Here is an 11,585-nt window from a genome sequence, read left to right on the forward strand (position 1 = left end):
AGTGGCTAGGTCTAGCGGCTAAGCTAGACATCCGTCTCAGGATCTAGCTGCAAAGGATGGAAATGGCTATTTAATTATTTCAGAGGGAGATCAGATGGGATGAAGAGATTTCCATACACGTTTAAGCCTGAGGGTCAGAGAAGACAGGACCAAGTCTCATCTAAGCCAGGGAGACTCCTAAGGCCCCACAGCCTCATCAGTCCTAGCAAAGGACTGGGCAAGCCCTGCAGGCAAGCACCTCATATGGGTGACCTCTAGGACAGTGGCTCCCCATAGCTGGCTCGCCCAAGACCAAAGCTCTCTTCTCTTCACCCTGAGCTTGGCCTCCTTTTGCCCTTCCTATGAATCATGACAGGTACCAAGTAGCTACAGGAGATTTATTTTGAATCTGTCAAGAGGAAAATTAATTTCTGCTATGGATGCTTGCATTTACTAATTATTCTTCTCCCACATCACTGTCAATGCTCCTATAGAGGAACACAGGATGGGTAGGGGGATTTCAAATCCCCCTCCCCAGCCAGGTCACTCTCCTATTCTTAGCCCATGTCTTCCTCCTATAAAGGGGGGGACCACAGAGCTACCAACATCTTGTATCTGTTGCTTTTACCAAAATAGCCACAATTTACTAGTTTCCTATAGCTTGGTACTGAATTCATTCATTCATTCATCCATTCTTTTATTTACTTATGCATACTATTTAACCCTCACATCAAACTTACACGATTTTTGTTTTGAATTATAACTTTTTTTAGATTTATTTTATTTCACATGCATGAAGGTTTTGCCTATATGCATGTATGTGTACCATGTGCATAGCTGTTGGATCCAACAGAACTGGGGTTACTGATGGTTGTGAGCCACCACAAGGGTGCTGGGAATTGAATTCAGGTCCTCTGCAAGAGCAGTCAGTGCTCTTAACCTCACAGATGTCACTCCAGCCCCCCTTTTTTGTTTTGAAGTATGATTTAAATACAATAAAGTACTCATGTCTTCAGGCCACAGCTCAGTGGATTTTACTCTCATCAGAGACCAGTTTTGCCTGGTCTCCAACTCATGCTGTATGCACTTTTTTCTTTCTTTTTTAACTTGGAGTCTCTTGCAGCCCCTGCTGACCTCAAAGTTGTTATGTATCCAAAGATGGGATTGCAGGTGTGCCCCCATCATGCCTGGTTATACAATGCCTGGGAGCTCCAACCCAGGGCTTCATGTATTCAAGGCTAGCACTCACTGTCCCAACTGAGCTATATCCTCAGCCCCTACGTGTGCTCACTTGCATCTGACTTCCTCCCTCAGCTTTGTGCAATTCATCTGTGCTGTGTGTTATCATTTGCTCTTGTTATACATCTCGATGTGTATATCTGCTGTGTGGATGGTGGCCCATTGAAGCAGGTGTGGTTAATAACATCATCGTCATCACTGGGATCATCTTATTCTGCAGATGCAGAAAACTGGGCCCTAAATTGCTTTCTAACCTTGTGGCTTAAGGCCACACAGTGACCCTGAGGCTGAAGAGTAACTTGAACCCAGGTTCTTTTAACCCCAGAAGCAGCTCCCTCCCTGCTTTCAGTTCTGAGGATAGAAGAAATAAAATCTGCCCCCTGTGGTCACACTCTTTCCCCTTCCATTTACGTGGAAGATCTCTTGAGTTCAAGGCTAGCCTGGTCTATAGAGCAAGTTCCAAAACAGCGGGGGATACAGAAAGAAACCCTGGCTCAAACAAACAAAAACAAACAAACAAAAGCAAACAAAACAGAGAGAGAGAGAGAGAGAGAGAGAGAGAGAGAGAGAGAGAGAGAGAGAGATCCAGGAAGGGAGAAAACAGCACTAGGTTTGGCAATTGCCAATATTTATTTTTGTTGCACGACAAGCTGATAGCACAGGTATGGCCGTCACTCATAGCCCTGTAACTTGAGACCAAGGCTTTGCCAACATTTCACAACAAGTACAAACAGGCTACACAAGGAAGAGATACCCTCATCCGCTGACCAGCAGCAATTCCCAAGCAGCCCCCTGCTTTCTCTCCAGAGACTAGTTTCTCAGATAGGCGTTCAGATGTGCCCATTTGGGACTCCTCCAAAAAGCAATGCAGGCCTGCAGGCCAGGTGTCCCTTACCCAAGCAGTACCCATCAAAGAGTGGAAGCCCCAGAGCTGACCTGACCTTGGGAACAGGCCAAAGGTGCTTGCCCTGTTCCCAGCTCTCTGTACCTGTAGGCCTCAGCCTGGGAGCATCTGCAAGGCAGCCAGCAGGCAACAGGAGCCTTGCTGACCTCCCTGCCACCTCACCCCCTGAACTCAGGTAGCATTCCAGTCAAGCCAGCCAGACATGATTAAATGCTTGGCTACGTGCAGGGGTGGGAGACCCCGGAGAAAGAAGGGCTCCGAGCCAACTCCCTGGGGCACCCAGGGCACCCTTTGGTCTGTTGATCATTAACAGAAGCCACCTCTCAGCAGGCAGAAAGGGGAAAGTCCAAGGGGATGGCCTGTTCCCTCCTCCAAACATGCCAATCCAGAGAGCTTCCTGGGCCATGAGCTCATGACCCCCCGGAGGGCGGGGTGTGTGCAGAGTCATCCAATCCAGCGGGTGCCTCTCAGCTTCTGCAGCTCACCACCGAGGGTGAGAGAGACAGGAACGGACCCTGGTAATCTGTTATTATGGCGTGCTAGGGACTGTGCCCAGTGACTTTAGTGTACCAGCCTATGATACTCCATAGGACATCGATCATATGCCATGACACTGCTAATGAGCCTGAGTTCAGGTCCTGAGACTTTCATACTTCTCCCATGCAAAGGGCTATATGTGATGGTCAGTTTGTCACCTTGATACAACCTAGAAGCCCAGGGGAGAGGAGTCTAGGAGAGGGATTGTCTAGATGGCTTGGCCTGCAGGCATGTCTATGAGGGATTGTCTAGAGGGCCTTAACTGATACCAGAAGACCCAGGCTGAAGGTGAGAGGCACCATTCCCTGGTTGGGAATCCTGGCAGTGTAACAGTAGAGAAAGCTAGCTGAACACTAAGCATGTATGTGTTTATCTCTCTCTGCTCTCGACTATGGCTGTGCTGTGACTAGGTTTTAAGTTCCCTGCTGTCTTGGTTTCCCTGCTGTAATGGATGATAACCTGGAACCGTGAGCTAAGACAAATCCTTCCTCCCTAAATTGCCTTTCTGTTAGGGTGTTTTATCCCAGCAACAAAATGTAACTGGGGCTCTGCAGCACTTCTTCCGTGCCATCAGTCTGAGCATCTGAGTCTCAGGTCTTAAAAATACTGCCTGGTATTCATGAAAGCTGCTGCTACCACAATGTTCCCTTAATCGTCACAGTAACCCTTGAGACCAGTAGTTCGGCTTGCTGAGATGGCTCAGTGGGCAATGGGGTTTGTCGTCAAACCTGATGAACTGAAGGACCCCACATGGTGGAAGGGAAGAACCAGTGCCCACAAGTTGTCCTCTGACGCCCACATGCACAGTGTGGCCCTCATGCACACAGACACCTTTGAAAGAAAGAAAGAAAGAAAGAAAGAAAGAAAGAAAGAAAGAAAGAAAGAAAGAAAGAAAGAAAGAAAGAAAGAAAGAAGAAAAGAATGACAGCTCCTTTCCTTCTTGGTACCCTGGCTCGTTCTTCTGCCATCACACACACACACACACACACACACACACACACACACAAAACTATCTACTAAAGTGCTAGGGATTTGTGATTCAATTAGATTCCTGAAGCCCAGCAGGCCCTTACTTCCTCTTGATGAAGAGGCATTAAGACCAGGAAAGGCCAACCTGATCTACATAGTTATAGGTTAGCTAAAACTACATAGTGAGACCTTGTCAAAGAAAGGAGGAGGAAGAGGAAAAGGAGGAGGAGGAGGAGTCGTCAATGGCCCAAACAGCTCATTGCTTTGAGCTGCTCCAAAGGAAGGCCAGCAGAGCCAGCACCCCTGAGGCCGTGTCCACACAAAGGAGATCTTGTATAAGGCAGAGATAACCCAGGTCCTGAGCAGGGGTAGGAAAGACCTTGTACCCAGAGCAGGACCTAGTCTTTAGGACCACAGATCCCCTTGTGTGGGCCATACCTTCAGCTCCTACTGCAGGTCTTATCCTGCCAGCTGTGAAACCACATTTCCTGGATGTCCCCGTAGCCTGGTGCTTAGGGCCATTGCCAAGGCCCTTTCTAACATACTGGGGCATAATGGGGCTGAAAGGCTATTGCTTCCTTTCCTAAGTAGTTTCAGGCTCATCTCTTCCAGTTCAGTTCTAGATGGTAGGAATCCAAGCTACCGGTCTGGACAAACTGAAGCTTTGAGCTCCTCATGGAGACACTTAGATGGGATTTGGAGTGAGGGTCTACAAACAGCCAGCTTCCCCAGATAACAGGGAGCCTCCCTTGGCCTTTCCACCCTTCCAGGGCCTTCTGGATCCAATGCATTCCCTTGTTATCTAACTCCAAACACTGACCTCAAAGGAAGATAGTCAGGGTGGCTGCAAGACTCGTCTGAACCCTACTGATGATGTCATGAAAGGCAGAATTAAATGTCCACCACAGGCTCTCTGGCTACAGAGAATGAGTTCAAGGTGATGGACTCATTGTCTTTGCTTTTGATCAGAATGGAAGATCATCACTACCACCCCAACACATGCTTACACACACACACACACACACTCACACACACACCAGACTCACACCACACACACACATTCACACCACACAGTTAATTTTCCCTCTTAAGAAATAAAAAGTCTGGGTTCATCTCAAGCTCGAGGGCTGCCTCTTTTCTTCCTGTATCAGTCAGCCCATCCTGGAAAAGAGTCCCCATATTTCTACCTCGCATGCCTGACAAGCAGTAAACTTGGTAAGCCAAGTAACTCTTGAAATGTTCAGAGAATACTGGTAATTCATTCAGTATTGAACAGTGTCTGCAGCAAATCTATCTATGGAGGGCAGTGGTATAAAGGTGGAGATGGCTCAACCCTTAAAACTCGCTAACTGTAAGAAGCCAGGGGCTCAAGTATTATCTCTGCCCTCCCCAGGACTCAATTCTCCCAGACCCTACTCCTTTAAAAGAATCACTTTCCAGCAGGGTGCTGGTGACACACACCTTTAACCCCAGCACTTAGGAGACAGAGGCAGGTGGATCTCTTTAAGTTTGAGGCCAGCCTGGTCTACAGAGAAAGTTCCAGGACAGCCAAAGCTGCAGAGAAACTCAAAAATCCAAAGAGAGAGGGGGTAAAAAATTACTTTCCAAGGGCTCCCTGATCCTGGCTGGATGTCTCAGGATCCTCCTGCCTCAGCCTCCTCCAGCAACTCTTGCACCACATCTGGCCTACCACCTCCCTTGATGGGTACAATTGACTTCCTATTAGTCTAGGTTAACCTCCATCTTCCCTTTCCAGCCCTGCAGTCAAATCCTGGTACAGACCGCCCTTTCCCATCCTGGTGGCTCCTCTCCAGGCAGGCAGTGCTTCCTCATACCGGGTTCAGGGGTGAACTGAGGCTAGGACCTTGGCTAGGCTAATGGCTATGAGACCAATACCTATGAGAGCTTGACACAGCCAATGTAAGCCAGCCAGTGCAGCATGGGCTATGTACTGTACTTTGTACAGTAGCACCCTGACCATCCCCCAAAGGAAGTCCACAGTGGGAAGACTGGATGATCCTGTCGTCAAAGCTCCCTACAGTAGCCAAGGTCACACAGGTCAGCAAGGTTACCCTGGACCTGCTCTCTGCAGGCTCCTTTGCTAAAAAAAAATAATAATAATAAAAATAAAAAATACCTCCGTCCCACCCAAGCTGAGTGACCTTAAGGCATCAACATCCAGAGTTATGGGTTTAACTTTAAAGATGAAAGACCAGCCACCTTGTTGCCCCAAGGAGTGTCAGACCAAGGAAAAACCTATAGACAAATCATTTCTTGAAAAACGGGGTTTATTGATTTTTAAACTGCAAATAGTCGTTACAAAAAGTTTTTTTTTTCTTTTAAATAAATTCACACAAAGAAAGAGAAATAGAAAGCGACGGTAGTGACCAGCAAGAGGAATAATAATTACATTCATCTTTATGTGTGTGCGCCAGTTGTTTATGTCAACATTGGAAAACTCCAACCTGGAATCCAGAACCACAAATCTGCGAGCGGAATGTCTTGAGATGGGCACATGGAATTCAAAGGGTTTTTCTCTTTTTTTTTGTTTTCCCTTTTAGAAGCTATACATAAATGGTGGTTTTCCTTCTGTACTGTCACAGAAATTATACATACATTCTCAGTCCTACCTGTGAAAAGGCCTAAGGAGAAAGAAACTCAATTTGCAGTCCAACACAAAGGGGAGAATTTCTAAAATAAATAATCCAACAGTTTTTTGCATTTTTTTAAATTAATTTTTCATTTTTTTAAAATAAAATAACCAAAAAAAGTGTAAAGTTACAAAAATGTTGTTGAAGAATAATATATTAAAACTGTGGAAAAAAGGAAAGACACGTCACAAAATTTTAAGATTAATATGAAGATCATAATTTAACATAAAAGAATATATTCTATGGATTTGTCATCCCGATAAATATGAACAAAATTAACAAAAAAAAGCATAGTTTGGCAATAAATACGTTTTGATAAGTTAAATAAGCTTTTTTATATTGATGTGCAGTGATAAGCAACATTTTTGCTCTCCAATTTCTGAAAGTTAGATGAAGTTTAAACCCAGGGAAAAAAGCATTGTGTGGGGGGCTCTAAGGTAGACCTAAGGTATTCTAGAGCAAAATCCATTAAAGCTACTTCTACAGGAAATCGTTTTACACAGATATTGTATGTGGAATGCATACCATTAACTGCTCACCCCTTACATGGTAGGTTTTTTTTTGTTGTTTTTTTGTTTTGTTTTTAGCTTTTCTCTCATTTGTTGTCGTTTTTAAGATGTCACATATGAATTGGGGAACTTTAGCACCAAAATCAAGTCTCTCATAGTCCATCTAGTTTCCCCTTCCTCCCCACTTAAAAAAAAAAAAAAAGAAAGAAAGAAATTAAATCACAAAGTCCCACTTATGTCAAAACCTTCCTCCAACTTGTTCAACCTTTGTCCCTGGAGACCTACACAAACCCAGGCAAGATTAGTCAACAGGGGTTCGGGCTGGGAAGAAAAAGGTTTTGAAAGTCAAAATAGACCCCTCCCCCCAAAAACCCCCCCAAGTCCAGCAACAACTCTCTGAGGGAGGTGAGTAACTATAAGGAAGAGGAGACCGAAAGAAAGGTGCACTTGTGTGGCCAGCTGGGGGAGCTGCTGGTTGCGGGTCACCCCACCCCCACCCCCAACCCCACGGGCAGAGGCTCTGGGAGGCCCACGGGTGCCCCCTGGCGTTGAAGAGGTAATGTAGTCACAGTGACAAAGTTAGATTACAAGGCACTAAGTTGCTTCTGTAAACGGTTACTGCTTTTTTTCTTTTGTGATTTGGCACTTAAGGCTTAAGCCGGGGGTAAAAAAGGCATCTACTGACAAAAGATGGAACTCTGTTATGCGTGGTTAAGTGGGCTATGAAATGGAGGGAGAGGGTTTCAAGCCAGAAGCTACCGACAAATTGACTTGTCCTTATGTGGGGGGAGGGTAACATACCAAGGTTCTGGGAAAGGGGTTGAGCTTAAATGTATCAATGTGGGGTTTGAGGGAAAGTTAGGGGGTGGGGAGGTGAAGGGAAGAGATGGGGTGGAGAGGTGAAGGAGGCAGGGGGGGGGGTCCCTCCCTACCCTGGCTTAGTCATCTGAGATGGAGAGTCTGCTGAAAATGGGCAGGCGTCTTGAGTTGTCCAAGGTAGGGGAGTCTGAGCCACTGTGGCTGGAGCTGGAGCTGCTCAGATAGCCCTCGTGGTCCGAGAGAGAATCCTGAGGGCTGGGGGGAGAGTCAAACATGTGAGGGGATTCGGACATGGGCCGGAAGAGGAAAGTGGTGGGGGAGCCTCCCCCAGGCAGCCCCATGCTAGGAGCAAAGAGGCTCGCCAGCTCCTGGCTGGAAAAGGCGAAGGGGTTATTGGTGCCATCGGGCAGAGTAGGTGAGCCCAAGAGGTCATCGGCGCTCAGGATAGGGGGTGGGGTGATGGATGTGGGGCTGTCCAGCAGCCCCGTGGCAGCGGCGGTGGCAGCGGCACTGGGAAACCCAGCAAAGCTAAAGCTATGCTGGAGGCGGGGACGGTCAGCGGAGAGGTCCCGGCCCCCCGCCAGGGCGCGTCGCTCCTCGGCGTTATGAATGAAGTGGCAGCGGGGCCCGTACGGGCAAAAGCCGATGGTGTGGAAGGTGCGGCACAGCTCCGTCTTGTACTTGGGGTGGCGGGTCAGGCTGCGGAGCTCGTGGATGCCATGCGCGAACTGGCACTTGTCCCCGTACTTACAGGCACCGTTTTCTTCGAAGGGACGGCACAGCTCCGTCTTGTAGCGGCTGGAGTTGACCTGGCCGCTCCCAGGCTGCTTCTGGGTGGGCAGCAGCCGCTCGCCCCCTTCGGAGAAAGAGCGGTCTCGAAAGCGGCTGTCGCGTGAGCTCAGGGACGGGGCCGGCTCACCCTTAAGGCTGCTGAGAAGCTGGTTCTGATGGAACTTGGAGCTGGGCAGAGTGACCGAGTGCCTGCGAGGGAAGCCCCCGCCAGCAGGGGTGCCCACTGCCTTCCTGTCCAGCAGGCAGCCCCCAGCGCTGGGAGTGCTGTAGTTGAGCATCTTGTTACCCTGGGAGGGGAGGGAAAGAAAGGGACGGATGAGTGACTGAGGACATCCACGAGGCCAGAGCATGGTGTCCACAAAGGACAGCACCTCTCCATCTGATAGGCCTGTCTCTCTAAAAGGAGCCACCTGGATTTATTTTGGCACTGCTCATGAGAAACCGCAAAATCCTGCCGTGTGTGGAAGAAAAAGTTATGTATTTATCCCACCCCGTGCTGACCCGATATGTAGCTTCCTCTTGTCCCCTCTAAAATCCGGGCCCTGTTTATACATTCCTCAACTCAGAGCCTTTCACACAAGACAGTCCCTTTTCATTTCCCTCCCCCCCCCCCCAAAAAAATCAGGTAAAGCTAGTTTAGAAGTTTGGAAGGATGAGCCAAATCCTCTATCAGTCCCTGCTTACCTGCCCCCCGCCACCCCACCCACCCCACCCCACCCCAAAATCTGGCCCCACACTCTCCACCATTTCCTCTTCCACAAGTGTGCCCTTCCTTTGGCAACAGGTTTTCAAATTGCTTTTTCCTTGCTTGTGGAAGGGCCTAGTCTGTTATGTGGATAGAGTTATAGGGTGTCTGAAAACACAAGGTTCGGGAAGGGTATCCCACACCCTGGGAGGGATTTTCTCCCAGCATTCTCCACCCCCTTCACTGGGAAGATGCCTTTGCACTTGGTCTCCTGGCTGCAAGAGAGCTCTGGATAAGAGCACCAGTGTTTAATCTTGAACCAAAGCTGCAGACGAGAAAGAAAAGGACCAGCACACTCACACTCCCCTACTCAGTCAACTGGGGGCGGGTGTATGTGTGTGAGCAGGGACAGAGGCTGCCACAAGCCCTAGTCACCTGCCCAAACTACCTAAGATTTAGAAAGAGTGGGGGTGGGAGACTTGAAAGTTATCTCCAGGCCCCTGACACATGTGGGTGTGTGTCATTGTGCAAATTCTAAAGTTAGTCCCTTAGGATCCGCAGCAGGGGATCGGGAATCGGTAACCCTGTAACCGCCAACCACCCCACCGAGCGGATTACAGGAACCCAGAGGAGAGCCGCTTCCAACAATGAGGTTCATTTAAAAAGTCCTGCGGGGGGAGGGGGCAAAAGAAAGAGAAATAGATCAAAGAGCGGGGCAGCGGGGCCCAGGATGGAGTTGGCTAGCTCAGGCTGCCGCCAGGGCAAACAGACTTGGAAAAACGCAGGGAGGGAAAGAAGCCGAAAATGCAAAGTTTTTGATGTTGCTCTTCAACTCCAGCACGGCCCTGCACCCCAACCCTGCAGCCCCGGGGCCTTGGCAGCTGCACCGACAGGAGCAGCGAGCTAGGAAGAGAGCAACATGACCCGACGTGTTTAAGGGAAGGCAAAAACAGTTCAGCAATTAAAAGTAGCCTAGCAGCTTCATCCTTTCAAATTGGGGGGTTGGGGGAAGTAGAGCGGGCATTCACGGAGTTATTTCAATCGCACTCCTGGAACATTACGGTTTTAAAAGTTTTTTTTCTGTTTTGTTTTCCAAAAACCTGACTGGCAAACTGCCCCATTTTGGCCCTCTTAAATCCTAACTGGCGGGAACTTGAGGTCTGGCAGCATTTTGTTCCCCTATTCCTTAGTCAACGAACCGTAGTGCCTCACAACCCAGGTAAGCAAACACTTTCAGTCCCAAGTTTGCAGCACGATCGACCAGCTCCCGCAGCGGGAGCCTAGCCCAGCTGGGGCGGACAAACTCCACTACAACGTCGCTTTGCCTACATCTTTTTGAACCTTAAGTCGGCCTCTTTCTTCGTCGCATTATCTCTTAGCTCCCCAAAACAGACAGGAAAATTCTCCCAGTCAGATACCGCCCTGAGACCTCGCTTTTCCTAGAGACCCCTAGCAAAAGGTGTTGGATAACTTCGAACACCTCCAGCGGGTACGGGAAACCCAAGGCGCACACTGTGAAGCCGAGCCCACCCGCTTAGCCCAGCTCCGGAGGTGCACCATGCAGAAAAGAATCCTTCAAAATTTGTCCCAATCCTAACCAATCTTCCGCACCTCCTTGCCCCGCAAACTGGAGCAGTCGCCCAGAACTTTGCTCCCCGGATTCACAGAACCCCACCTGGGACCTGAAACTTAAGAGCGAGGAGGACATAAGCAAATTCCTTCACCATGGAGGGAAACGCAAGCAGTGAAACTCCTTCACTCCCTCTACGCCGTCCCCGAGACCCAAACTTGTTAGAGTTTCTTGGAGCACAAGAGAAACTTTCAAAAAGCCAACGCTCCGCCCTGCTTTACCTTGCATAAAACTTCGCTCAAGTCGAAAATGGTGGCGGACACGAGGGTGGTGGTCATCGTGGGCGTTCGCACGGGACAAGGACTAGGATCTGGTGTGTCGTGAAGGTCCCGGTGCGGGGAAGGCGCAGCCTCCGGCTCTCCGGTCAGGAGTCCCACACGCCTGCTCCCGGCGCCCCTCGCCTTTCTGACTCTCCCGGGCTGCGGCGCGCAAAGCCCAATTTATAAATTTGGTGGGTTGGGGGGGTGGAAGGAGGAGCTTTATAAACGTATTTAAATGAAGAAGAGGAGGCGGAAAAAAAGTTGATTGACACTGAGGTTGAATCAGCCATGCGGTCAAGAGGGAGGGAGGGGTAAAGGGGGAGGAAAGAAACTTTCAAAAGGAAGAAGGGGGAGGGAGACGAGGAAAGAAGGCGGAAAAAAAAAAAAGCACTCGGAGCGGCGCAAAACTTTTTTTTCTTAAAGAGGAAAAGTTTCGAGTCCGCGGGCTCCGGGGGCGCCCCTCCCCTGGGCCGAGCCGGGCAGAGGGGGAGGGGCGCCCACCCTTTGTCAGCCTCGCTGCTCGGCTCTGTGACATCACTCATTCCACCCCCTTCGGAGTTCGAGTTGTTGTGTTTGTTGGTTTTTTTTTTTTTTTTTAAAGAGTTGGAAGG

At 49.1% G+C, this 11,585-nt stretch overlaps 1 protein-coding gene across 1 annotated transcript; it reads right to left on the bottom strand.

Moving 5' to 3' along the window:
* Nucleotides 1-5,894: 5,894 nt before the first annotated feature.
* Nucleotides 5,895-11,562, bottom strand: Zfp36l1 (ZFP36 ring finger protein like 1). The gene is made up of 2 exons (XM_021179175.1): nt 10,936-11,562; nt 5,895-8,686 (listed from the first exon to the last, which is right to left on the bottom strand). Exons 1-2 carry the CDS (start codon nt 10,990-10,992, stop codon nt 7,727-7,729), a joined length of 1,017 nt encoding a protein of 338 aa, XP_021034834.1. The 5' UTR covers nt 10,993-11,562; the 3' UTR covers nt 5,895-7,726.
* Nucleotides 11,563-11,585: the final 23 nt, after the last annotated feature.

This window comes from Mus caroli, chromosome 12 (assembly GCF_900094665.2).
Source record: "Mus caroli chromosome 12, CAROLI_EIJ_v1.1, whole genome shotgun sequence".
NCBI lineage: Eukaryota > Metazoa > Chordata > Mammalia > Rodentia > Muridae > Mus > Mus caroli.

What these genes read in the sequence shown, in the direction of transcription:
- Zfp36l1 (XM_021179175.1), bottom strand. Translation starts at nt 10,992, where the DNA reads ATGACCACCACCCTCGTGTCCGCCACCATTTTCGACTTGAGCGAAGTT. An exon ending in TGAGCGAAGTTTTATGCAAG is followed by an intron (nt 8,687 to 10,935) that starts GTAAAGCAGGGC and finishes CTCCCCTCCCAG; the next exon opens with GGTAACAAGATGCTCAACTA.